The sequence below is a fragment of the Neopelma chrysocephalum genome, unplaced genomic scaffold (assembly GCF_003984885.1).
Source record: "Neopelma chrysocephalum unplaced genomic scaffold, ASM398488v2 Primary Assembly neopelma1_94, whole genome shotgun sequence".
Taxonomy (NCBI): Eukaryota; Metazoa; Chordata; class Aves; order Passeriformes; family Pipridae; genus Neopelma; species Neopelma chrysocephalum.
This window is the reverse complement of record NW_020897756.1, coordinates 4,225,774-4,251,985: the sequence shown is the minus strand read 5'-3', so window position 1 is coordinate 4,251,985 and position 26,212 is coordinate 4,225,774. Positions and strand designations below refer to the sequence as shown.

General features: G+C 57.9%; 1 protein-coding gene across 1 annotated transcript; it reads left to right on the top strand.

The window, feature by feature from the left end:
- Positions 1 to 7,952: 7,952 nt before the first annotated feature.
- SNTA1 (syntrophin alpha 1) lies at positions 7,953 to 20,928 on the top strand. The gene is made up of 8 exons (XM_027693932.1): positions 7,953 to 8,239; positions 10,537 to 10,722; positions 16,887 to 17,085; positions 17,180 to 17,387; positions 17,458 to 17,588; positions 18,836 to 19,032; positions 19,107 to 19,294; positions 19,564 to 20,928. Exons 1-8 carry the CDS (start codon positions 7,972 to 7,974, stop codon positions 19,654 to 19,656), a joined length of 1,470 nt encoding a protein of 489 aa, XP_027549733.1. The 5' UTR covers positions 7,953 to 7,971; the 3' UTR covers positions 19,657 to 20,928.
- Positions 20,929 to 26,212: the final 5,284 nt, after the last annotated feature.

Genomic DNA, 26,212 nt, shown 5'->3' with positions numbered 1-26,212 from the left:
CGGGTAAAAATAGCTCTTGTTGTGGAGCAGCAGTGTCACGGCTGCCTGCCAAGCTGGGAGGGAGCACCAGGCGCCTCCCGAGACCTCAGAGGAGGAATCTGGTGAGGAAGGGGAAGGTGGTTTAGAGGGAGGGTGGGGTTTGTGCCCGTGGTGCTGAGCAGAAAGTCAGGGCACGTGGGAGGATCCTGCTGGACACCGCCCCCCAAAAACCCGGGCTGGGGCCAGCCCAGCGCCCAGAATAACCGAGCAGTGAGAAGCGGTGAGGACTCCTCTCCAGTGTCCCCTTAAGCCAGATAGACAAGGATTTTTTTTCCAATGAAGGTGGTGAAACATGGGACCAGGTTGCCCAGAAAAGATGTGGATGCCCCGTTGTTGGGACATCAAGGCCAGGTTGGGTGGGACTTTGAGCAACCTGGTCTAGTGGAAGGGTCCCTGCCCACGGCAGAGGGGTTGGACTAGATGTTTTTTGAGGTCATTCCCAACCCAAAGCACTCTGTGACTCTGATAACCAACGGGCTGAGCAGTGGCCAGGCCAGGGGCAGCGTGTCCCCTGTCCCCCATGGGGGCTGGCCTGGGGCTCTGAGGCACAAAGCCATGCCTGGTGAGATGAGCCAGAGGGTCACCCCGTCCCTCATTTCTCTGGTGCCGCCAGTTTTGCAGCAGCTGCAGGTGCTCCAATTTGTGAGCTGCGTGTGGGGTTCCCAGCTGGTGGCAAAGCCCCAACGAGCTCCTCCAGGTCCCCGCAGGGGTTTGAGCCCCAGCTGGATGGGTGGGTTGGGGCAGAAGGTGCCCCAGAGCTGAGGGTCGGGGGCTCCGGCCACCCCCAGCCCCCGGCAGCCCCCGGTGGCTGCAGAGCGGCTCTTTGCTGGCATCTGCTGACAGCGTGAGATCCTGCAGCTGCTGTTTCCATGGAGCGACACTGAAACTCGGCGGAGAGATGGTCCTCGCCACACTCGTGGGAAGGAGAAGGACCTTGGGCTGATGGGTCCATCACCCAACCATGTGCCAGGAGGGTCCCGCATGGATATGGCCCTTGCAGGGAAGGTGAAGCCCCACAGAAGGATGCACTTATCTCAAAAACCTGATGCTGAAGGTGGCCTTCCAGCTAGAAGAGGGAAAACATCCCTCGGGGCTCAAACCCAGCCTTTTCCCAGGACACAATGCTCTTCCCATCCCTCCTGTGCCTCTGCACTGTGCTCGGACAGGAGGCCTTTCCTGTAGCATCCCCTGAGCCAGGGAACAAAATCACATCCATCAAGGTCTCCTGGTGTTCCAGACAACCTCACAGAATCATAAATCACAGAATGGGTTGAGTTGGAAGGGACCTTAAAGCTCATCTCATTCCACCCCCTGCCATGGGCAGGGACACCTTCCACTAGCCCGGGTTGCTCCAAGGCCTGTCCAACCTGGCCTTGGACACTTCCAGGGATGGGGAGTCCACAGCCTGGGTGGTGTCACATTGACAGGCCATTGGAGAGAGATGACAGCAGTGGAGAGAAGTGACATTTCTCCAAGCTCTATCTGTTCAGTTACAAAGAGCCCAGGGGAGCTGCGACTGATGGGAGCTGCAGGGCCCTGCACCAGGGAGCTGCCTCTTCCCGTGGGCATCCTGATGGGATGGTAGAGCCAGGAGGAAACAGGGCTTTGCTGCTGTGCAGCATATGATGGGCTCAGGGGCACTGAAAGAGGGGTGTGGGGTCACTGTCTGCGCTGCCATATCCAGAAGCTCCCTCCATGAATGGGGCTGCACTGGACAAGGAGAATTTGAAGGGCCTTGATTTGAAGCCGTGTGAGGGCACTCAGGGCACTTGGTGTGTTCAGCTGGAGAAAAGGAGACTGAGGGGAGACCTCACTGCAGTTCCAACTTCCTGGGGAGGGGCAGAGGAGGGGCAGGGACTGAGCTCTGCTCTGGGGGGACCGGGGACAGCACCCAGGGAATGGCTGGAGCTGTGTGGGGGGAGGTTTATATTGGGTATTGGAAAAAGGTTCTTCCCCCAGAGGGTGGTTGGCACTGACCAGGCTCCCCAGGGCAGTGGGCACAGCCCCAAGGCTGCCAGAGCTCTGGGAGGGTTTGGATGATCCTCTCAGGTACATGGTGTGACTCTTGGGGATGGTCCTGTGCAGAGATAAGAGTTGGACTGGATGATCCTTCTGGATCCCTTCTGACTTGGCATATTTTGTGATTCTGTAGTTTTGATTGAAAGTGGGTTCATCTGTGTCACCCCCCTGAACTCACAACCTGCTCCAGCATTTTAGCAACCCCCCCCAGCAAACACGTGGGATGTGATTAAATCCGTGATGAAGCAGCTGGGGAGCAGAGGAGGGTTTGATATCGCTAAATAAAGCACCTGGAGATCAAACACCCCAGCACTGCCCAGGGGGAAAAGGCTGCCCGTGCCCACAGGAGAGGCCATGCCCCAAGTGTTGCCCAGCAGACACCATATCTGAGCCCCTGTGCATCACCCATTGAGCCAGGAATCATGGAGTGATGTGCCCAGCAATCCTGGTTGGAGCTTGGACCTGCCCTCCCTCTGTGCCTCAGTTTCCCCATGAGCTCTGGCTCTGGTGGCACAGACACTGCAGCCACAGTGCCAGGGGACATACAGTATCATGGGTGGTATCTCCAGCAGTGCATCCCACAGACTCTGCAGTCCAAGAGATGCCTATTCCCAGTGCCAGGCAGGGAGGCAACAGCATTTTCATTTGCAAGTGGCAGATTTACCAAAAACACGGGGAATTTGCCCCATTCCCTGTGGAAGACACTGGTGAGGCAAATCAGCCCAGTTGAACTGCCAATGTGAAGGTGGATTTTACAACCTGCAGCTCCTGTGCTGATTTTATGATTAATTTCTGTCCATTAACTTGCCCCAGGGGCTGATTGACATCCTTGCCACTGATGCCACTTGGTCTTGGAGCATCAGAGAGCCAAAGCTTCAGCAGGCAGTGAGGACTGGGCTTTAATGGGTGACAACTTTTGCCTTTCCAAAGTTATTTTAGCTCCAGGGTGCTGCTTTTTTCCCATCCCATTTCTCATTCTTTGATAAAATTATCCTGCCCTGATAACATATGATCTGCCATGCAGTAGCATAAGCATTTTCCCACTGTGAGAGCCCAGCTGATTGTGGTTATCTTACAGGGATCTGGAAAGAGAAAAGCCTTCATGGGAGGGAAAAAAATTTGTAGGGACTAATTATGCCCCAAAGCAAACAGAAAGTGCTCTCAAGTTAAAGGACTCAGAGATTCCAGTGATTTTTAAAGCCAGATAATGCCATTTCACTACATTTCCTTCATAGTAAAGGATTAATAAATTTTTTAAATACATATTGCATATCTAAATCTAGAATTATCTAGATTAAAACCTATCTAGATTAAAACCTATTTAGATTAAAACCTATTTAGATAGGAAAAGCTATTTTATTTCCATCCCATCTCTTGCAGGGTTTCATGGGGCTCAGTCCTGCAGGCCAGGGTTGGTGCCATCCCCCTCCATAAAGTCCCAAGGGAGACTGAGCAGAGCAGACTTTCCCTGGTGCTGAGGGCTAAGGATTGTCAGGGCATCCAGCAGCCTGAGATGCTACCTGGATCCCCACAGTTTGGGAATGTTGTCCCAGGGACTAAACTTGAGCTCTCAAAGTCTTTTACTTTGCTTCAGAAGGGATCAATCTAATTAACACAAGTAACAAAGCCGCTCACAGCACTCTATAAATAGGCTGGTGGGTTCTGACACAGCTCCTGGCTATGCCAAGAAATGAGACTAATAATAGCTGCTTAACAATGAAGTTCAGGGGGCTGGAGAGATTAGGCAGAGAAAATGCCAGGATGGGCTCAACCCTGCCATGGAAATCAGCTGGGGAAGCGTGGAATCATAGACTCCTGGAATGCTTTGGGTTGGAAGGGACCTTAAAGCTCATCCCGTTCCACCCCCTGCCATGGGCAGGGACACCTTCCACTAGCCCAGGTTGCTGCAAGCCCCGTCCAACCTGGCCCTGGACACTTCCAGGGATGGGGCAGCCACAGCTTCTCTGGGCAACCTGTGCCAGGGCCTCCTCACCCTCTGCAGCATCCAAACAGGAGGCCAAGGAAGTGCTGCTGGAGGGAACGGCTCAGCATGGGGGGCACGGAGCCCATCACCGCCACATTGGCAGGTCCTGCTCCTGAAGACAGTTTGGAGACTACGGAGCCAAGCGATGCTTTTTCCGGATAAAAAGCAGAGATTTCTCCCAGAGCCAGGGTCAGGGCCCTGGCAGCACCCCCAGTCCTGCACCTCAGCCCCTCGTGCTCCCCAGCCCCTTCCCCTCCCACCGCTCCTGCTGCCAGGGAGAAATTCCCAGCTGGGCTTTTGTCACCGACGCACACGTGTTTCTGCAGGAAGTTTCTATTTCTGTGAATAGCAATTTTTCAAGCAGCTCCTCCCCCGCCTGCTCCCCATCAGCAGGAGCCCTGACGAACGCCGCTGGCATGCCTGGAAGCTGCGATTCACTCCTGCGTGCCAGCCCCGGACAGAGCCTCCATCCCCCGCCCTCCTATCCCACAGCCTGTCCTGCAGCTCCACGTCATGGGAATTACGCTCACGGTGTCTCGCAGAGGGTCAAATGGAGCCGGGACCGCTCCATGTGCCGCGCTCCCGGTGCTCACCGTGTGCCCTGGGACAGGAAGGGGCTCCGAAGAGGGGAAGGAGCCCGGGAGAGCCAAGCCTGCTTAAAGTCCCCAGAACAGCTCGGGGGAGCACCAGGACTCCAGGAACATCCTGGCATGTCCAAATGGCCACAGTTCTCACAGACCCAGCTGTGCAGAGGAGCCAGCAGATGATTTTTGTCTTTGATAAAACCCAAGCCCCCCCAGTGCTAGAGCCAAGTCCCGCAGTACTGAACCAGTCTCCAGCCCCATTGCTGCCCTCCTGATGTACCCCCTGCTCAGGGTGAGCCTCCCAGTTTGGGACCAGGGACTTTAAGGTCACTTTGTACCCACTGTTTCCATTAGAAGACACCACCTGCAATACTTGCCTTGGATCTCCATCCAGCATAATTAATGGCTGCAATTGTCATAGGAATATTAATTGCTGAAGAAGGGGGGTGCAGGGGGGCCAGGGCAGAAGCAGTGGCTGTGGGATGAGCTCTCTACTGTGGATCACTGCCCATCTTCCTCACTGCACCCACGGGGTGTGGCTTTTTCCCCGAGGGAGGTGAAGTCAGAGTGCTGTGCGCTGGCTCCAAGGACCATGGTGATTTCTCCATCCCAGCAGTGGGACAGGGAAAGGCACTGACACCATCTGGATGGCTTCCATGCATCCAGGCCATGCTTTCTCAGCATCTGTGCTGCTGGGCACAGAGCTGAAATGAAAGGAAACAACCCAAACGGTGCTGTTCTGCTGCACTAAAAGCAATATTTAGCATTCCCACTGCTGTTTCAGGCGGGAATGTGGCCTTAGAGGCTGGAATTATCAAAAGCAGCCCTGGGAAGGAAAAACAGCTGGACAAACTGCTGACTGCAGCTGCCTCGCAGGCAAATAAAGTGAGTGCTCCCAGAGCGAGTGGCACAGGGGGAATGAGCTGTCTGCTCTAAAGGATCAAGAGACCAAATTCCCCTTGCTGGACACGAACCCAGTGGCACAAGCAGCCAGAGTGGGGCTGGAGAGTCCTGCTGGGGTGTGCAGGAGGTGAGATCCCAGGGGAATATCTCTGAGGTGCTGTAGAACTGCTTGCTATAGCGAGCAGCATTGCATCGCAAAGAGTCACTTAAGCCAAACCCCGGACCTTTCAGCAGAAAGAAAATCAGGAATATGTGAACCGTCTGTTTTGTAAAGAAATAACCTTCAGGGTTTCCTCTGCTGCAACCTCAAGAAATTCCACAGCTGCTGCTGCGTGGGAGGGACCCTGGGGAGCATTTTTCCCCTCTGCATGAGGCTGATGCTCAGGGCTGGCTGCAGACCCCGGCTGGGAAGGGCTGTGTGGAGCAGCACACGCTGCAGCCCCCCTGCCCCATGCACCCAGAGCCCCTCACTCCGTCCCCTTCCCGGTCTGCCATAAATGTTCCTGAGTTCTTACAAATCCTTGTATTTTCCAGAGGGGCTGAGACCTCAGTAGCCCTATCCCAGAGGCCTCTGAAGCTGCTTGAAGCACTCTGCAAGGGGCAGAGGGGATGTGCCAAGAGGCATTTGCTGCTCCTGGAGGTTATTTTTTACTCCTAATTAATGCAGAAAAAATGCAGGTCTGCCAAGGGAGTAAAAATATTCCTGTTTTCGAGATCCTGGACAAGCAAAGGAAAAGCAATGCAGACTCTTCTAAATGTCTGCAGGCATCATCTCCCTGGGCCTGGCTCCTGTTTAACACCCACTGGGACTCTTGGGAGGTTCCTGCCCTGGCTGTGGCTGCTGGGGACACATGAGGGGCTGAGCCACAGCCCCTGTCTGGCTTCTGCTGCTCCTCCTGTGACACAGCCCAGCACGGAGACCCCCAGCACAGGGACCCAGGGACCCCCAGAACGTCCAGGGCCAGATGTGGGACAAGCAACAGGGCACTGGAGGCCTGTGTCTCTCCCTGTGTCCCATCCTGGGCCAGAGCAGGGAGCACTGGGAAGCACTGGGGAGTACTGGGGCTCTGTGTCAGGCCAGAACAAGGAGCACTGGGGAGCCATGCCCCTCCTGGTGCCTCATCCCACACTGGAGTGGGGAAAACCAGGCCCTGCCAGTGCCCCATCCCAGGATGGAGCAGTGGGGCCCTGGTGTCCTGGGTCCTGCCCCATCCAGTCCTGAACGAGGAGCACTGGAGAGCTGTATCTCTCCTGTTGCCCCATCCCAGGCTGGAATGGGGAGCACTGGAGAGCACTGGATCCCTCCCAATGCTCTGTCCCAGGATGGAGAGGGGAGCACTGGGGGTTGTGTCCGTCGCGGGCAGGAATGGGGAGCACTGGTGAGAACCGTGTCCCTCCCGGTGCCCTCCCATCCCGGCTGGAGCAGGGAGTGCTGTGGAGTGTCAGGGAGCACTGTGTCCTCCCCAGTGCCCTGTCCCGGGATGGAGCGGGGAGCACCGGCGAGCCGTGCCCCTTCCCGCTGCTGCGTCCCAGGATGGAGTAGGGAGTACAGAGGAGCCGTGCCTCTTCTCGGTGCCCCGTCCCGGGATGGAGCGGGGAGCACTGGGGAGCGCCCCGGTGTCCCGTCCCAGGGCGGAACGGGGAGGGGCTGGGGTCCCGGTCCCTCCCAGTGCCCCGTGCTGTTCCGGAGTGGGGCAGTGCGGGTGTGAGCGGGGCGGTGTGGAGTGTGCGAGGCGGTGCAGGGTGTGCGAGGCGGTGCAGGGTGTGCGAGGCGGTGCAGGGTGTGCGCGGCGGTGCAGGGTGTGAGCGGTGCGGGGTGAGCGGTGCGGTGCGGGGCGTGAGGGGCGGTGCGAGGTGTGCGAGGCGGTACAGGGTGTGCGGGGCGGGGCGGGGCGTGAGGGGCGGTGCGGGTGTGCGAGGCGGTTCGGAGTGTGAGCGGGGCGGTGCGGGGTGTGCGGGACGGTGCAGGGTGTGCGGGGCGGTGCAGGGTGTGCGGGGCGGTGCGGGGTGTGCGGGACGGTGCAGGGTGTGAGCGGGGCGGTGCAGGGGGAGCGGGGCGGTGCGGGGCGTGAGGGGCGGTGCGGGGTGTGCGAGGCGGTTCGGAGTGTGAGCGGGGCGGTACAGTGTGTGCGGGGCGGTGCGGGGGAGCGGGGCGGTACAGGGTGAGCGAGGCGGTTCGGAGTGTGAGCGGTGCGGTGCAGGGTGTGCGGGGCGGTGCGGGTGAGCGGGGCGGTGCAGGGTGAGCAGGGCGGTGCGGGGCGGTGCAGGGTGTGCAGGGCGGTGCAGGGTGAGCGGGGCGGTGCGGGGCGGTACAGGGTGTGCGGGGCGGTGCAGGGTGTGCGGGGCGGTACAGGGTGAGCGGTGCGGTGCAGGGTGTGCGGGGCGGTACAGGGTGAGCGGGGCGGTGCAGGGTGTGCGGGGCGCGGAGCGGCGGGCGCGAAGATGGCGGCGGGCAGGCGCGCCCCCCGCACCGGGCTGCTGGAGCTGCGCGGCCCCGGCGGGCAGTGGCTCCGCGTCCTGCTCACCCTGGCCGAGGACGTGCTGGGGGTCAGCCCTGCCGACGGCCCCGGCCCCGGCCCCGAGGCCCCGGCGGCGGCGCAGCTGAACGGCGGCGAGCCGGGCTCCGCCGCGCCCGAGGCGCTCGCCAACATCAGGAGAACCGTGCGCGTCGTCAAGCAGGACGTGGGGGGGCTCGGCATCAGCATCAAAGGTGAGGCCGGGATGGGGGGGGGGGTGTCTCCGGGCGGCGGGGACAGAGAGGCACCGGCACCGCGACCTGTTGCTGCCGCCGTTCCGCGGCTCGCTCGGAGCTGGGGTCGGGGTCCTCACATCCCCCCCAGCCCCTGCGCGGGATGGGGAGGGGGACGCGTGGCACTGACGAGACCCCCTACGGAGGGGGCGATGTTCGGGGTACAGGGGGGAGCGGCCAGCCCTGCCCGCCGTGCCCCGGCCGGAGTGGGGGTCCCCGGCGTTTGGGGGCTGGAGGGGACGGATTCCCACTGTCCCCCCGCGCCCACGGGGAGGGTGCTGTCTCAGGAGGCAGGTGGGGTGCAGGGGGCACCCAGTTATACAAAAGCTGCCCTTTTGCAGCCACAGCGAGGGCTCTGCCGGCGTGTCCTTGTCCCCCCGTGTCCCCGAGCTGGGAGATGCCCTTTTAAACTATCAGATAAACGACGTAAAGCCCTTGGAGATCTCCAGGCTCTGGGGCTGTTAAACCAACGCACTCGGGCTTGGAGACGTCTGCTCCCGGGAAGCCGAGCAGCGGGAAGCCTCCCTATTGTAATCCCTGTTTTCCTTCCCAAACTGCCTTGGTGACTCGCCTGAACTTCAGGCTGGAAACTTCTTGGGGCAGGGAAGTTTCGCGCGGCTCCGAGCGTGGTGGAGAGGAGGATGAAAAGGGCAGCGAAGAGGCAGGGAAAGGTCTGTCACGGAGCGTGGCTGTGAGGGGCCGTAACTCCGTGTGCGGGCAGGACAGGCAGCGGGCTCGGCAGCCCCGGGGGCAGCAACAGGGCAGCTCTCGCCTCCTGACGTGGCTTCTCCTCACAGCTCAGAGGAGACGGACGCAGCCTCCGGCTCCCTCTGAAGTCGGGAGGTTTTGCTATGTGGATATCTGGGTGCTGGAACTGGATCGACACTGCTGGCCGTATCTCCAGGGTGCCCCAGCCTGCCAACCCTTTTTTTTTTTTTTTTGGAAGCATAAAACCCCCTCCGTAAGGACCCTTTGGCTGCCAAGTTACTGATCTCTGTGGCTCTCCCAGGAAAGGAGAAACTACACTTGGTTCAGTCAAGACTTTATTTTTGCAGTGACGTATGTGGAAAAGAAGTAGTTGCCATCAGAACTGGGCAGTAGAAGCTGTTGTGAGTGGTGGGGCAGCTCTGGTAGGACAGGACATCATTCCTCCTCTCCAGGCTGCTGGCACGTCCCTGTTTGTGCAAGTGCCAACCGCGTTTCACCCGGGGATGCTTCCCTGCCTCCCGGGGCATGGGTGAGGTGTCCTGCCATGGGGTGTGGTGAGGGTCTGGGTGCCGGGGGTGCTGGGCTGGCAGGACAGCAGAACACTGAGCTAGAGCTGTGCTGGCCGAGGCTCTGGGCCCTGGCAGGACTCTCGGTGCTGGCAGCTGGGCCAGGAGCCGCTGCTGCAAGGACGGAGCAGCCCCCGCCGGGGCCTCTGACAGCTGATAACCGGAGCCCTCGCAGGGCTTGGCAGGCGGCTGAGCGAGGAAATGCCTGTGGCACTGGCTGGGAGCAGCCCCGGGGCGGGCAGTGACAAGAGGGTGGGCTCAACCTCTCCCTCTGGGGTGAAGATCATCTCTGGGAGGCTCCTCGGGACAGGCTGTCCCGGGGCGCAGGGCATCTCGGGGGCTGCTGATCCCCGGCTGCCGTGGGCAGTAGCTGCTGCATCCCTGCTCCCTGGCACGGAGGCAGCTCGGATCTCCTGGCGGGTTCAAAAGTTAACGTGCAAATTGATCTCCCGAAGCCGCCGGGAGTTTGAATAGCATTCTTTTAGTCAGGAGAGCAGCAGGTAAGATAGGGCTACTGTGCTGAAAGGAACACGCAGCCAGGTTGGTTCACCTCTCCCTGACTCTTTGGCCTCTCCAAAAACGTTCAGCTGTCTTATCTGTTGAGATCATGAAGTCCTTGGAGCAAGGATGGTCTCTCAGCACACATGATTAATAATGCAAATAAAATCATGCTTTCCTGCCAGAATTGATGGGGAGATGGCCAGGTTTACGTGTTCGCTCTGTGACTAATCTGTGATCATTCCTAGTGGTTTTGGAGCAATCACTTCATCTGCTGTAAAGCCTGGTGGTAGTTTGGCTGCTGTGGTTGGTACAGGTGTCCTGTGGGCATCTGGGGGAATGAGCAGGGGGTTGACCCAGCACAACTGAGTGCCAGGAGAAGGGCTCAGCCTCACCAGGACCATCTGGTGCCGGAGCATCCCCCTCCCCACCTGCTCTCCATGAGCTCCAACAGCCACAACTGCTTCCTGTCTCTTCTGTTTCAAGGTGGCCGAGAGAATAAAATGCCCATCCTGATCTCCAAGATCTTTAAGGGGCTGGCAGCAGATCAGACTGAGGCGCTGTACGTGGGGGATGCCATCCTCTCCGTCAATGGCACCGACCTGTCCGAGGCCACGCACGACGAGGCCGTGCAGGCCTTGAAGAAGACGGGCAAGGAGGTGGTCTTGGAAGGTAAGAGACAAGGGTGCAAGGAGTGACAAGGGTCCTTCCGTACTGGGATGGCACTGGGGTGGCCTATCAGACACGTGAGCCACTGCTCAATGTCCAGCAGCTCCATCTCTCTGCTACAGGACTGGGGTCAGGCAGTGGTGGGAGGTGTGGGACAGGTTTCTGGGGTTTTGGACTCTTGTGTTGTACAGCATTACCCCAAGGCCTGCAGTTCCTAGGGCAATAGAAAACATTTTCTGCTTTCCCCCCAATTTTGATTTAAACCCACATCTCTGGCTGGGATTTTGGCAGTGGGAAGGGGGTGTGCTGGTCCCCTGCTCCTGCTGAGCAGCTTTGGATTTCCTGGGTGGCTTTTGGGCAGGCAGGAGGAGCAGGTGGAGGGTGAGGCAGGACCAGCTCAGGGGTGCAGCTGCAGGAGCTGCCCACCCATGGGATCCCTGGCAGCTGAACCCCAACTGCAGCTCCCCCCAGATTTGGCAGATGAGGCTACAAACATCCCAGGGATGCAGCTTCCTCCATCCTGGGAGGGACTGGAGCTGGTCCCCTCGGAATGGGCTCCTTCTTGCTACTGGGTAGCCAGTCCCAGTGTCTCCCAGCCCTGCAGGAGCCCCCCAGCCCCACTTGAGGAGTGGGTGAGGGCCGGTGGGTTGTGGCCATGGGAGTGCTGAGGGAGAGGCCCCATTCTTTTCCCATTGTCTTTCACATCACATCTGTCCATGTTTGCCCACCCTCTGCCAGCTTGGCCAGGCTGGGATGAGCACCCCAGATTTGCCCCTCAGGACAGGACCCTTCCCCTTCCCTCTCTTCCAACCAGCCCATAGGATTGCCCTGGTTAACCATGAGGGTCTTGGCACCAAAGACCCTTCCCAGTGCAGATCCCAAAGGGAGGTTTGATTTGGGGGCAGCTCTCTGGGCTGTCCCTGGACAAAGAAACAGTTCTGCGTGCTCTGCTGCCAGCAACCACCGTGGTTCCTGCTTTCCTGTGCCTTCCCCAGATTGTCTCAGCTCCAGATTTTCATTTTTAGCTTCGCTCAGCCCTTTCTGCTGTGGGTTCCTCCTCTCCTGGGAGCCGCAGGACCACGATTCAGCCCGAGGAATGTGCTGCTCTGCACAGCTGCTGGGAGCAGATAGGGTTGGTGGTGGGGTGGTTTTGTTGTTTTTTTCTGACCAAAGAGAAATACAAGAGCCTCTTTCTTTGTGAGTCTGCGAAATTCCTCCCCCTAGCCGCTGTTCTTGGACCACCCTCTCTTTCTTATTTTCTGTCCATCCTTTACTTTGGTGTGGGTTTCCTTTCTGTGAAAGGTCCTGCCGGAGGTGGAGATGAGCTGCCCTTTCTGTAGAGAACAATTTCTCTCCCTGAACCCCCTCGTCCTCCTCCTCCTCCATCCCCTGGGAGCCGGGCACTGCCAGGTTGCTCTCCCTTGAGGCAGCTGCAGACAGGGCCTTTGCTGGAGCTTGCTGAGCTCAGGTATGACCTGCTGGGCTTCTTAATTAATTAAAACTCCCAGCAGGTACCTTGGGAGCAGAGTGAGGCAGGGCTGGCTCCCACCACAGCACTCTGGAGGCTCTGGGATAAGTTGGTAGCTGATGCTGTTGGAGTTCTGCACTGTGGTGTTGCTTGGGGTGCTCCAGGCAACAGCTGGAGCAGGGAGTGGGTCTCTGCTGCTCATCTGATCACAAATGTCATCCGTAAACATGGTGCATCTCCATGCCCTCCCTGTTGTGGGTTTGCTGGCACAGTACAGCCCTTCCCCTGGAGGATGGCTGGGCTGGCACTGTGCCAGTGTTCCCATCAGGCTGTCACTGCCCTGTGGAGTGGATGGCCCTGCCTCAGGAAAGGGTGTCCCCTGCCTTGTACCTGCCATCCTGGTGGCTCTCCAGGAGCTGCTTTGCCAAGCATCCTGCCCTGGGGAAGAGTGGCAGGGCTGGAGGGCAGGGGATGGCCTAAAGGTGCCTGAAGGGTGTTAAAGGGGGGTTCCCTGCTCTCTTCTCCTGCTTGGACTTGCTCTTGAGTTTGGAGAAAAACACCTTAGCATCACTTAGACACTTCCTGGTCCCTGCATGCTGCCAAGTGTGACTCCAGGTTTCCTTATGGTGCTGTAAGTATCAAAACAGAGTAGTTTGGCACAGCCAGTGTCTGCTACCTTGCTACAGTCATTCCTGGGATTAGGAGTTTTTTTGGATACCTTGCAAGTGGCACTGCAGCACTCTGGGAGAGCTGGCACCTCCTTACAGGGCAGTGAGCTGGGGTGGGACCCTCCAAAGCAGCAGAGCTGGGAGGTGATGCGTTTTAATTTGAGGATCAGCAGTGGCTCCACGTGCCAGGTCTCAGCCCAGGCTGCTCAGCTTGGCTTCTGCCTCCTGGGTTGTCATTGCTGCCCAGGCGTGAGGACACGCAGATACCTTTCGGTGTGTCCTGCCAAGATTCTTTTTTGGATGTGCCAAACTACTCCCTTGATATTTGCAGGAGGAGTTTGACTGTATTTATATTACATTGTTATTTCAGGGAGAGTTGCTCTCCCTTGCCTTATTTTTCCCTTGTGTTTTTTTTTTTTTCTTATTTTCATTGCCTGGAATCCAGAGATTTTCCATGGCAGGGGAAAGGCTGATAAATATTCTTCCAGCTGCCCTGGGAAGGGCTTTGGTGACAGGAGTGGTTTTCCTGGGGAGGCCCCTGTGCTGTATTCTCACAGGGGGAGAACTGGGAGCAGTGGGGAGGAGGAGCTGGGCCAGCCTCGGGCATCTCAAATCTGGGGCAGCTCAGGGCTTGTTGGCCACAGGGATCCTCCTGGGGCTGTTGCAGCTCTCCAAGACTTGCCTGGCCAAGAAATAGCCTGGAAGCCTGAAATTCAGAAAAACAAAAGGGTGCCAGGAGAGAGTGGGGCTGGGGATGCCCAGCTCCATCAGGCTGATTGCCATAACCATGGGATGGAATCCAAGCAGAAAAAGAGGCTTTGGACCTGTCCTGGAGATGATGTAGAGAGAGGATGAGGGTCCATATCCTCCTCCCTCCTCCACACCTCGCTGCTCTGAAGCTTTGTGTTGAATCCATGCCATGATCTCTGGGCTGCAGCAGAGTGTGCCAGCACCAGGCTGATGGCCCAAGCAGCAGGAGGGTTCTCTTGAACTTGGGTGTCCGTGTGACTGGGACTGTTTTCCTGCCTGGAGGAGGTTTTTGTGGCTCCTCAGTGAAGCTCTCTGGGGTCAGGAGCTTGACTTTGGTCATGCTGAGCCATGGGAGGTGTGTGGGGCAGGCACATCATGCAGACTCAGGATTGAGGGTGCAGGAGTGTTTGGTTTGTGATAATTCTCCATGCTTGGGAGGAGAAGGAGAATTTGTACCCAAGAAGTAAACCCAAGGAATTTTGATGGTTCTGCCCTTTCTGGCTTGCTGAGGAGAAAAAAAACCCAACTGCAACACAGAGGGAAGAGCAGGGCAGACAGGGGGCCTTTGGTTTACTATATCCCTGATGCAACATGCTCCAGGGTTCAGGGCACATGTGATGCTCTGGCAATGCCCCTGTGCCACCACCCCCCTGCAGAGGCACCGTCCTGGCACAGGTGGCCACAAGCCCAGAGACTTTTGCTGTCCCCTAAAAACCTAAAATAAAGCATTCTTCAGTGAAAGCCCTGAGCAGTTAAAGGCTTTGTTTGTTCCATCTCCTCCATCCTGGAGAGGATCAGTGGGACAGGCCACTTCCTGGGAAGTGGAGAGCCCACATGGCTTTGGGGGCTGTGTGGATTAGCCCAGCAGCCACCCATGGCTGTGTGCCTGCTGAAGGGGGCTTTAAGTCAACAGCAGTGAGGCAGTGTTTCTGCCCAGTGGTTTTTGGAGGGGGCAGGCTAACAAACAAGGACCAGGCAGGAGCTCCAGCAGTGTTAGCTAGAAGGAAAAAATAATTTAGGAATTACGGTTACCGGCAGCAGAGGTGATGCGTGATATGGTCTGAGTTGTGTGCTTTAATGAGATTCAGGTAATTAATTAATCCATTCAATACCAGCTGCAGTGAGGGGACTGGTGGAAGTGTAAGTCACCTGCCATAAAGCCAATGCTGGGGTCACCGGAGGAAAGAGCAGCTCCCACAGCTTCCAGCACATCCCAGCTCCCCATGCTGGCTCAGGACCCCCAGTGCTGTGGGAACCCATTGGTGCTTCTTGGCCTTAAATCCTCCTTAAAGCCACACACCAGCGACACACACACTGGCCATTCCCTGATTCCCCGTGCCCCATCCTGGGCTGGGCACTGCTCCTCTCCTCCGTGGCTCCATCGGGACGTGACCCCACCGTCTCCCAGCGAATGCCGATGACGTCCCCAGCGTGCCGGGGGAGCCAGGGGCTGGCGCAGGGACAGCGCTCGGGTTTCAGCAGCTGAATGATATCTTTCTGAACTCCAATTAGTTCCCAGGCACCGGCATAATGGCAGGTCCCCGCTGCCAAGATTAATGGCCCGGGTGGGATCCCGCGTGGCTGGGATGCCTGCGGGAATGCGGCGCCTATTTATAGCGGGAGGCGCAGGGCACGAGGCTGGTGGCCCCCGCGCCGCCGCCTTGGCCCCGGGGCCACCGCGGGCTGACCCGGCCCACGTGTCACAGCAGCGTGGCCTTTTATAGCTGTGTCCTGCGGGGCTCTGCCTCCCCGTAGCTCCTGCTGGGTGTCAGGATTTAAGAGGTTTTAGGGAGCTCACTGGGATAGGAATGAAGGGGGAGGTCTCAGAATCACTGTTCTGAGCTGGAAAGGACCCACAGGGATCATTGAGTCCAACTCCTGGCCCGGCACAGGACACCCCAACAACCCCACTACGTGCCTGAGGGCATTGTCCAAATGCTTCTTGAGCTGTCAGGCTTGGTGCTGTGACCCCTGCCCTGGGGCAGATGGGTGGAAGGTGGCTGGTGGTGGGCAGGGGAAGTTTGGGGGTGGAGGGCTGTGCATGCAGACTCTCTCCCGGTGGGAAAAGAGCTCCTTTCTGGCACCTCAGGCTGCCGTGGCTTGGCTGCAGCAATTGGAGCTGGGCCCGTCCAGCCACCTACAAATGTCGGCTGCAAAGCCAAGCTCATGTCCCCACTCCTGCCACCCACTCCACTGACTTGGAGCTGGAGTGGGCCCAGCAGGGATGGCTGGGGATGTGGCAGCAGACACGTGTCTGCCCCGTGCTGTTTTCCCCGAGCACCTCCGAAGGGAAGCCCTTTCCCTGGAGCCCCTTAGCTGGTTCCACGCTCCCCCAGGGCAGGACCGGGACTGGCATCCCGCCTGCTCAGCCCAGGTTTTTTGGCCAGTGTTGCCGAACTCATTCTCAGGATGTAGCTGTGGGGTCCCATCAATTTGTGGTGCCTTTCATCTCCCCCTTCCCTTAGACCCCAGGAGCCGGCTGCCATCCCAGCGTGGCTCTGAGGGCTCTGGCTCTGGAGCCAGGCTCACTGGGGACTGAAAGCTGATTTCTCGTCCCTGGTTTGAGGCTCACGGGGCAGTGCTGAGCTCTGAGCACGCACTCCATGGCTTTTCCTGGGGCCAGGCCAGGGTATTTGAGAGCTGTTACTCAGTTGGCAGCGGGACTGGCTGTACCAGCACAGTTTGGACTGTGTAATTTTGGCCTGGGACTCTTTCCCATTCCCCACCCCTGCCTGTGTGTGCTGCCCCAGGGACCTCATCAGGCTTGGATCTGTGAACTGATCTGGGTTAAAGGGAAGAAAAATGGGGGGGAAAGGCCATTTTTGTCCCTCTTGGGGGGCTTCTTGTGCTGGGATGGTGGGGCAGAGGTACTGGCAGGGTCCTAGGTGTCATGTGGGGGTGGGTAGGCCCTGGCACAGGTTGCCCAGAGAAGCTGTGGCTGCCCCATCCCTGGAAGTGTCCAAGGCCAGGTTGGACAGGGCTTGGAGCAACCTGGGCTAGTGGAAGGTGTCCCTGCCCACGGCAGGGGGTGGAACAATGTGATCTTTAAGGTCCTTTCCAACCCAAACCATTCTGTGATTCTGTGTCCCCCTCTGGTGTGACCTCATCCACCACAGGGGTGCAGGGCACAGGACCCACAGCACCCATGGGTGGCATCTCTGGGGAGGTAATGGAGGGGACACCAGCTCCAGTGAAGGGAGGGTGCAGGGGGTTTCAGCGGGGCAGGATGAGGCTGCCCTGGCCCATGCTGTGCCCTCAGCCGGGTGCTGCCTCTCTTCCAGTGAAGTACATGAAGGAGATCTCCCCTTACTTCAAGAACAACCCCGCGGGCGCCACGGTGAGCTGGGACCCCTCTCCTGGTGCCCCGCAGAAGCGATCCTCCCCCGTCCTGCCCCCTCGGGAGCTCCGGGAGGGCCGCACCGTGCCCCTGAAGATGTGCTACGTGTCCCGCAAGTGCCTCCCCACCGACCCGGAGCACAGGTCAGCGTGCGGGGCCGGGGGGGTGGCGATGCCGCCGCGCTGCCCCGGGGGGGCTGAGGGCCGGCGGGGACCCATCGGGGCCGTGTCCCTGCAGGTACCTGGAGGTGTGCTCGGCGGACGGCCGCGTCGCCCTCTTCCTGCGGGCGAAGGACGAGGCCACGGCGCAGTCCTGGCTCACCGCCATCCAGGCCAACGCGGGCGCGCTGCTGCCGCGGGTGAAGGAGGAGCTGCGGGCACAGCTGGCGGGCGCGGGCGCGGCGGCCGGACGGGATGTCAAACACGTGGGCTGGCTGACCGAGCAGGTACCCCCCGCGCCCCCGCACCGCCCCGTGCCACCACGCCGATGGTGGCCCTGACCCAGTCGCTTTGCAGCTCCCCAGCGCCGGCACCAGGAACCTCCTGGCCGTCCTCACGGAGAAGGAGCTGCTGCTGTACGGCAGCCTACCCCAGAGCCGGGATGCCCTGGGCAAGCCCACGCACAGCTACCCCCTCATCGCCACCAGGTAGGGGCCACTGGCCCGGTGCCCTCCTGTCCTGCACGGGGACGGTGGCAGGGGCTGGGAGTCAGGACAGAGCTCCAGGGGACATGGCAGAGCCCCAGGGTGGTGGCTGTGACCAGGGATGGTGGCAGTGACCAGAGGTGGCGGCAGGAACTGGGTGTCAGGACAGAGCCCCAGGCTGATGGCAGGGGCTGGTGGTGGTGGTGGCAGAGGCGTTTGAGGTGATGGTGGAGTCCCGGGGTGGTGACAGGGCAGTGGAGGGATGATGGCAGAGCCCTGGGCGCGGTGTTGGCAGGACACTGGGGATAGTGACAGAGTCCAGGAGTGGTGTCAGGGCGCTGGGGACGGTGGGCTCAGAGCCCCGGGGCTGGTGCGGGGTGTCGGTGCAGGGTGGTGGCAGTGTCCCAGGGTGGTGCAGAGCCCTGGGGCTGGTGCGGGGCTCAGGGCGGGGGCGGTGGCAGTGTCCTGGGGCGGTGGCAGTGTCCTGGGGCGGTGGCAGTGTCCCAGGGTGGTGGCAGTGTCCCGGGGCGGTAGCAGTGTCCCGGGGCGGGGGCAGTGTCCCGGGCGGGGGCAGTGTGTCCTAGGGCGGTGTCAGTGTCCCGGGGCAGTGGCAGTGTCCCGGGCGGGGGCAGTGTCCCGGGGCCGGTGCGGGGGCTCATCCCGGGGGCTCCGTGCGGGGGTTCGGGCACTGCGGGGGCTCATCCACGGGGCTGCAGCGCCCCCTGCCGGCCCCGCCGTGCAGCCACCGCGGAGCGGGATGAGGGGCTGGGACGGTGCGGGATGCGGGGCTGTGCTGGGGCTGTGCGGTGCTGAGATACTGTGCGGGATGCTGTAGCTGTGCGGTGCTGAGGTGCGGTGCGGGGTGCCGGGGCTGTGCGGTGCTGAAGTTTCGTGCTGAGGAGCAGTGCGGGGTGCTGGGACGTTGTGGAGTGCGGTGCGGGCGCGGTGCTGAGGTGCAGCACTGAGATGCGGTGCGGGCTGCGGGGCTGTGCTGGGGCTGTGCAGTGCTGAGATGAGGTGCGGGCTGCGGGGCTGTGCTGGAGCTGTGCTGGAGCTGTGCGGTGCTGAGGTGCGGTGCTGAGGTGCGGTGCTGAGGTGCGGTGCGGGAGGGAGATGCCGGGACGTTTCGGTGCGGGTGTGCGGCGCTGGGGCGGTGCGGGGCGCGGTGCTGGGGCTGTGCTGGGACGATGCGGTGCAGAGATGCGGTGCAGGGGTGCGGGGCGCGGTGCTGAGCGCTGTCCCTGGCGCAGGCTGGTGCACTCGGGGCCGGCGAAGGGCTCGGCGCTGTACGAGGCCGAGCGCTCGTTCGCGCTGCGCGCCGGCAGCCGGCTGGGCGTGCAGACCCACCTCTTCAGCCTGGAGAGCCCCCGGGAGCTCGCCCTGTGGACGCGGCTGCTGGTGGACGGCACCCACGGCGCCGCAGAGCTGGCCCAGGAGGTGTCGGCAGGTCAGCGGGGGGCCAGGGGGGCCGGGCGGTGCGGGGGGACCCCCGGCTCACCCCTGTCCCCTTCCCGTCCCCAGCCTGCACGTGGAAGGGGCAGGAGTGCACCCTGACCGTCCACATCGACAAGGGCTTCACCATCTCCACCACGGAGCCCGGGCTCAGCAGGACCATCCTGCTCCAGCAGCCCTTTGAGAAGCTGCAGATGTCCTCGGATGACGGCACCAAGATGCTCTACCTGGATTTTGGTGGCCCAGAGGGAGAGATCGTGAGTTGGCTTTGCCTTCAGCACCCCCCACCCACCAGTCCCAGGGGAGAGGGGGAGCAGAGAACCCGCCCTGTGCACAGCACCCATCCTGCCTGGCATGGGGGTGAGGCATGACCCATCCACCTGCCCCAGACAGGGTGCACAGCTCTTCCCAGGGCCCCCGGGTAAGGCTGTGGTAGAGCTTGGGGGGCTCTGGGTGGTCCCTGGCTGAAAGCTGCTCCAGGAACAGCCTTCCCCTTTGCGAACATCTCTCCCTTCCTTTCTTGCAGCAATTGGACCTTCACTCCTGCCCCAAAACCATCGTCTTCATCATCCACTCCTTCCTCTCGGCCAAGGTGACCCGGCTGGGGCTGCTGGCATGACGAGGGAGCGGAGCAGCCCGAGCCCCCGGCCTATCTATGCACCTCCCTCCTGGCCGAACCCAGCCCCGAGCCATCCCAAGGAGACTGGAGCCCCTGTGGGATCACACCACCCCCACCAAGGAAAAGCACCATCCGCTGGGAAAACCCCCTCCTGGGGCGTCTGGGTGAAATCCCCCTTGGATGGCAGCACTGGGACTTCTCCGGTCCCTCCTTCCCCTCCTTCCTAAGCAGCTGCAGAAGCCCAGTGAGAGCCCACGAGTGGCAGCAGGGCCGTCACCCCAGTGCCTTGAGAGATGATATTTTGTGTACAAAGAACCCGTTTGTATCCATGTTTTATATTTATATCGCCCACTTAAAAATGCTGACACGGCAGCTCTTCCCCGCCTGGCTCGGATTCCCCCGGAGAGTCCCCAGGTCGCGCAGCACAAGGACACGTGTCTGTTTTCCAGACAGGCAACCCGAGGACTGGAGGCCAAAGCCAGCCCCAAAGTGCTTAAGAGATGGGAACTGCAGATCAGCTGTGCTTGCCAAATTTCCCCATGTTGTAGGAAATGATAGGAACCACTTTTGTGTGTCGGGATGGGACAGCGCGTTTGGCTTTGCTCACTCCGGAGTCACTTTATTTCTCGGTTTTGGGGGGGAGGGTTGTCAGGTGGCTGCTGCAGAATAACTTCTTCTACGAACCAAAAGATTCTGCATGAAAATGTCTTTTTTTTTTTTTGGGTTGAATAAACCTTGCAGATCACAACCAGCAGGAGCCAAGATCCATCTCCTGATTTCACTTGGAGAAGTAGAAAGTCGGTTTGTGGACGATGCCTGGGCTCGGGGTGTTTTCCACCAGGGAAAGGAAGGAGTTTGTGTGGAGGCTGTGGGGCTTTGCTGTGAGCTGGTGGTGCTGGTCTAGGAGTGCTGAGGACGCTATGGGAGGATTCAGGTGGGAACAAACAGGTTGCTCAGAGCTCCATCTAGCCTGACTTCCAGGGATGGGACATCCACAGCTACTCTGGGCAACCTGTGCCAGGGCCTCACCACCCTCACAGGGAAGAAGCAGCACAGGAACATCTTATTTGGTGTAAAGAAATAGTTCTTATGGGGTGCACTGGGACTCAAATGCTCAGCTCTCTGTGGGACAGGGTGATGGAGAGGAAGGGGATGTCCCAGCACAGCCCCATGCCTGGCAGCAGGAATCTTTTGTGATGAACAAGCTCGTACTTTTTATTGCCCAGAACTGTCAGATTTCCAGGCGACCTCACAAAATGCATTTGCAGGAGGGAAAAAAAAAAGATCTCCCCTCACGTTTCTAACTGTTAAATCAATACAAGTAATTTAGAAACAGATGGTGTATTTTCTATGATCAAAAGCATGTCTGCACAAGGAAACACATTATTACTGCAATTTGCCTTCCTCTTCTTGCCCTAGAGCCATTACTCTTTGGGGTTCATTGCAATAAAAGAGGAAATCACTCCCAGTCCAGAGCAGATTTCCTATTAATCTTACAGACCACAAGCTGCCTTGACTTCCCCAGTGCAGCTCAGGCTCTGTCCCACTCCATGCCTGGACTGTGAAGGAAATAGCTCAGTTTGGAGATGGATATTTTTCTTGGATTTCTTTGCATTTGATATTGGTGATGGTGTGAGGATTTTTTCCCCTCCTGTATTTTTGGTGGTTTCTGAGCCTCGTCATCCTTCTGGCACCATCCTCTGCTTAATGGGACCCTTTCCCCAGGGATGCTCCTGCAAAGGGACCTGTGAATAAGACAACTGCCTCTTATAATAAGGATCTGGAGCACCAGGAGTGGCTGAGGGAGCTGGGGGGGCTCAGCCTGGAGAAAAGGAGGCTCAGAGGGGACCTTCTCACTCTCTGCAACTCCCTGACAGGAGGGGGGTGCCAGGTGGGGGTTGGGCTCTGCTCCCAGGGAACAAGGGATAGGACAAGCAGAAATGGCCTAAGTTGTACCAGAGGAGGTTTAGATTTGGAATCAGGGAAAATCTCTCCACCAAAAGGGATGTCAGGCACTGGAAGATGTTGCCCAGGACAGTGGTGGAATCCTCATCCCTGGAGGGATTTAAAGGGTGTGTGGATGTGACACTTGAGGACAGTCCTGGGTTAATGTTGGACTCGATGGTCTTAGAGGGCTTTTCTACCTAAAATTATTCTGTGATTCTTCTGATGTGGGGCCTTGTAACATAAACCACAGAGAGAGAGAGGATAGAAACTACCTCCCCAAGAGAAGCTCGTGGCAGCTGGAGACCTCTCCCAGAAACATTCAGACATCCTAAATCAACACTGAATTTCTCTGGCCAGGGAAGATTTTGGCATTGGCAGCAGGGACTAGATCCCAGTGTGGGATGGCATCTGTATGGAGGAATGAGTGCTCCTGCTTTGGCCCACCACTGTATTCCCCAGAGAGGAGGAACAGCTCCTCAGGGTTTTGTTCTGCCAGGCACTTTTATGGCAGAAGGACTAATATTTTTGAAAGCAGCTTTAAAATAAATATAACAAACTCTGCTTATAGAGCTGGGATGATGAGAACGGGCTCAGGAAAAAGCAATTTCCTCAGCTCAGTCTGAGGCAACTGGAGTTTTGTTTGGCCACCGTGACTGGAACAACTCAGGGAAGGGGGAATTTAAAGGTGCTGCAAGTGTTGGAAAATGGATGGCAAATGAGAAAGGAGGGGGGAAAAAGTCCTATTCTGCTCTCTACATGGAGCTCTTGGGATGCTGGTTGCCAGAGGGAGGCCAAAATGGGGATGTGAATGGATGCAGAGAAACTTTGGCACCCAAAGCACTTCGGTGCCACCCATGGAGAGAAGTGGGTGATGGCAGTGGGGGAGTGGCTGCAGCCTGGCTCTGGTGCAATCCCTTCCCCTTTGGGAGCAAATCCAGCCAGGCCATGGCGAGCTGAGCTCTCCCTTTCCTCCAGGAGGAAACCCAGCACTGCCGGCATCCCCGGCAGCAACGTCACAGGCAGGAATTTTCCCCAGAAACGGCTTTTCCAGGTTGTAAGACCTGAAAAAAACAGCCCCGAAGTGAAGGAGCCAGAGAGGGAAGAGAGAGATGCAGCGGGAAGAGTGATTAGGTTGTCCCCAGGTGTTTGCTCACCCACGGCAGAACACAGTTTCCCTCCCGATACCGCTTGTACTTTCCATTAGTCAGCCCTGACCTTTTAGTGCCGTAATCAAACAAGACAACCCAACACTTAAATCTGAGCGTTTAACGCTGACATTTACAATTGGTTCTCGAGCTGGAGAGACCAAATGAAAATTTCCTCGCAGACAGAATGCTGCAGGGCTGGGGAATCAAATCATTCCATCGCTGGATCGCAGGCGTGCCGGCCCCCTTGGCTGCCCCGTGCAGCGGGTGGTATTTGGACTGGAGCCCTGTCAGTACAAAGTCAATATTCACCTGGAGCTTGTGCATCCCAGGGACATCACCCGGCTGGGGCACGAGGAAACTGTATTTGGCATTTAATGGGTGTAAACAGGAGTGATCTTACACAGGCAGGAGCCCTCTGGGAGTGGGGAAAGCTGCGTTAAAAGTTAAGGATACAAGGCAGTAATGAGGATGTTTTCTCTTGTTCAGCCTTGGCTGGAATCCTTGCCTGAAAAGCAAGCACTTGGTTCATCCCTTGGTGCATCCTGTGGCATATTCCTTGGTGCATCCTGTGGCACATCCCCGGGCACATCCCTCCCTGCATCCCTGGACACATCCTGTGGCACATTCCTTGGGGCATCCCTTGGGACATCCTTCGGTGCATCCCTCTGCACATTCCTCAGTGCATCCCTTGGTTCATCTCTCAGTGCATCCCTTGGCACATCCCTTGGTGCCTCCACAGCCCCACACGTGCCCCGCAGTGGCAGCTTGGCTGTGCCATCCCTGTGCAAATCCCTGCACAAGGATGGGCTTTTCCAGCCTTGTCTCTGAGGGATCCAAGCCCTGAGTATTTACTGGTGTTTGCCTGGTGAGGATATAGGGCTGGTGGGATACTGGGAGCCAGAACACCCATGGCAGCCCCCAGGTCCTGCACCCACCCCACTGTGGCTCCCCCAGCTCGTCCTCATGCAGCAGTGACTGTTTCTTCTCCTCCCGTGTGATAAATTCCCACTGGAGCCACTTGATTAAGTTAAATCCATTAAGAAAAAGTCTGGACAAGGTTTCCCACGTTGCTGTTCACCATGTTCAGTGCTCCTCCTGCCTCCTCCAAAGAGCAGCCAAAGCAGATGGGCTGCAAACCAGGACAGCACAGCTTCCCCTTCCCATTCCCAGGAACAGCCTTGTGCCATAAATAGGCTTAAGCACTCCAAAATACTCTGAATCAGGACTCTTTTCTTCCTTTGCTAATACGAGGTTTGAATAAATTAATATATTGTTTAAATTACAGAAAACAGAGCTTCAGCTGTCCCAAACACTTGTTGTTGCTGTATTTTCCCAGCACTGCTCCATGTGCTGCTTTCCTGAAGCACCTCCTGTGTGGGGACATCCCATTGTGATTTGACATGAGAACTGGGATCAGCATTTGTGTCTGCAACTACAGGTTCTTGGGGCTGTCCTGTGCAGGGCCAGGATTTGGACTCAATGGTCTTTATGGGTTCCTTCCAACTCAGGATATTCTACGATTCTATGAAAAAGCAATATATATTTATATATATATATATTTAAATGCTTATTTCTCACTTTTATCAAATTGCACCTAAAAATTGCACTTTAAATGTGGTCAGCTCTCATGTGTGGGGTGGTGCTTGGGGCACCCAAACACCCCATCCTGCTCCATGGGTGCTGCTGGAGGCCAGAGATGGGAGGTAAGGATGTGCCTCCAGCCTACTGGGTCCTCATTGCTGCATCCTGATAATTAATAATTTCCCCTGTGCCTGCTGGGCTGCTGCTTTCTCCCATGCTCCTCCTCCTTTCATTCCTTATGGAAAATACTTGTTCCTCCTTCCCTGGTCCCCGGTGCTGGGTGCTGTGCCAGCTGCTGAGTCCCCTTCCAGCCACCTCCTGTGCCATCTCCATGGGAACAGTGTGGAATGGCACAGATGGTGGGAGAAATGAGTTTTGGGTCACTCCCTTCTCCCCTTGGTCAGAGGTAAATCAAACTGGGGGGGATGTTTGAATGTGTGATGTTCTCAGGGAGAATCTCTCCCAAAACTCCTCGGGGCAGCCGGTGGTGGAAGTTTTCAGCCACATCCTTGGGTGGGAATCTGCTTGTCTGGGTGGGGGACAGAGCTGGTTGTTGTGGGAAGGGAAATGTTGTGCCCAGGTGAGACCCTCTAGTTCAGCTGGAGCTTTTCCTGCATCTCTTTGAGCTCCTCTGGGCCATCACTCCACCTCTCCATGCCTCTGTTTCTGGCAGCACCACAAGGTGTAGCTGGGAATATAAACACCTTTTACCTGGTTTCCCACCCCCCCAGTTTCTCCATGGGGCTGAGCCCTATTTCCCTTTCCCATCTGCTCTTTCCCTGTCATCACATACTCTCCAGGAGCTTGACACCCCTTCCCAGGATGCTCCTGTGTGCTCCAGCTGCAGGTGAAGGGGCTCTGAGCCTCCTTTCCCTCCCTGCTGGCATCACCTGGGCATTCCTGTGTCCCAGCCACTGCACAGAGATTCTTCCAGCAGCCTCCTGAGCCCTCCAGGATGAACCACCATGAGGTACCTCCTCGTTTTCATCCTCCCCCATCTCTTTGCTGTCTCTTGGGGCTGTGGATGCTGCAGAGACCCAGGTGGTGGGTGATGCCTGAGGAGATGCCCAGTCTGGGCACAGGAGGTCCCTTGCACGGCTGCTGGTCTTGGGGACACCACTTAAACCACCTCCCACTCAACTCTAACCTGTGAACCCAATCTGCATCAGCATCTGCTCGTGCAAGTTCATATAAACTGTTAAATCCACTCAACACCTCACTGCAGCCATTGCCTTTTAAAACTTCAGTAGCAAACCTCTTGCCTTGTTGTAGGCAATTCTCGGAGATTTGCTCTTTTGGGAGTTTCTGTGTGGTGTTAGTCTGCTTTCACTCATTTCTACAATTTCTAGTTAAAAACAGAATAACAAAAAAAGGCAGGAGTGCAGGGAGAGGGAAGCAAATGGGTCTCACGCAGCATCTCTGGTCCTGATGGGACAGAGGGAAATGAGCCCACAGGTGATGCCTTGATTATCATACTCCCCATGAAACAAGGAGGCAGTGGTGTGGATGCTGTCCCTGAAAACAGGACAAATTCAGCACAAAGCCAGAGTTTTTCACCCCAGCTCTGCCACTCACCTGCTTCGGGAGCAGGGATGGGCTGGCTCCGTGCCTCAGTCTCCCTTCCTGTGCAACAGACCCATTCCTGCTCCCTCCCAGTGTGTTTTGACAGCAGAATCACAGCACAGTCCTTCACCATTAAGTATCCCAAGGCATGAAAAGCTTTGGAAAAGTTCCTGTAATGTCTCTGTGCATGTGTGATCCCTTTCCAAATGTAAATGTTACAGCACTCGCCTGTAAGGAAATGCTGGAGTAAAAAGCTGATTTGTTTTACCCATCTATCTATCTATCTATCTATCTATCTATCTATCTATCTATCTATC

Coding starts and splice junctions, on each gene's coding strand:
- SNTA1 (XM_027693932.1), top strand. CDS start 7,972: ATGGCGGCGGGCAGGCGCGCCCCCCGCACCGGGCTGCTGGAGCTGCGC. Junction 17,086..17,179: donor CCCACCGACCCGGAGCACAG/GTCAGCGTGCGG, acceptor GTGTCCCTGCAG/GTACCTGGAGGTGTGCTCGG. Junction 19,033..19,106: donor GGCCCAGGAGGTGTCGGCAG/GTCAGCGGGGGG, acceptor TCCCGTCCCCAG/CCTGCACGTGGAAGGGGCAG.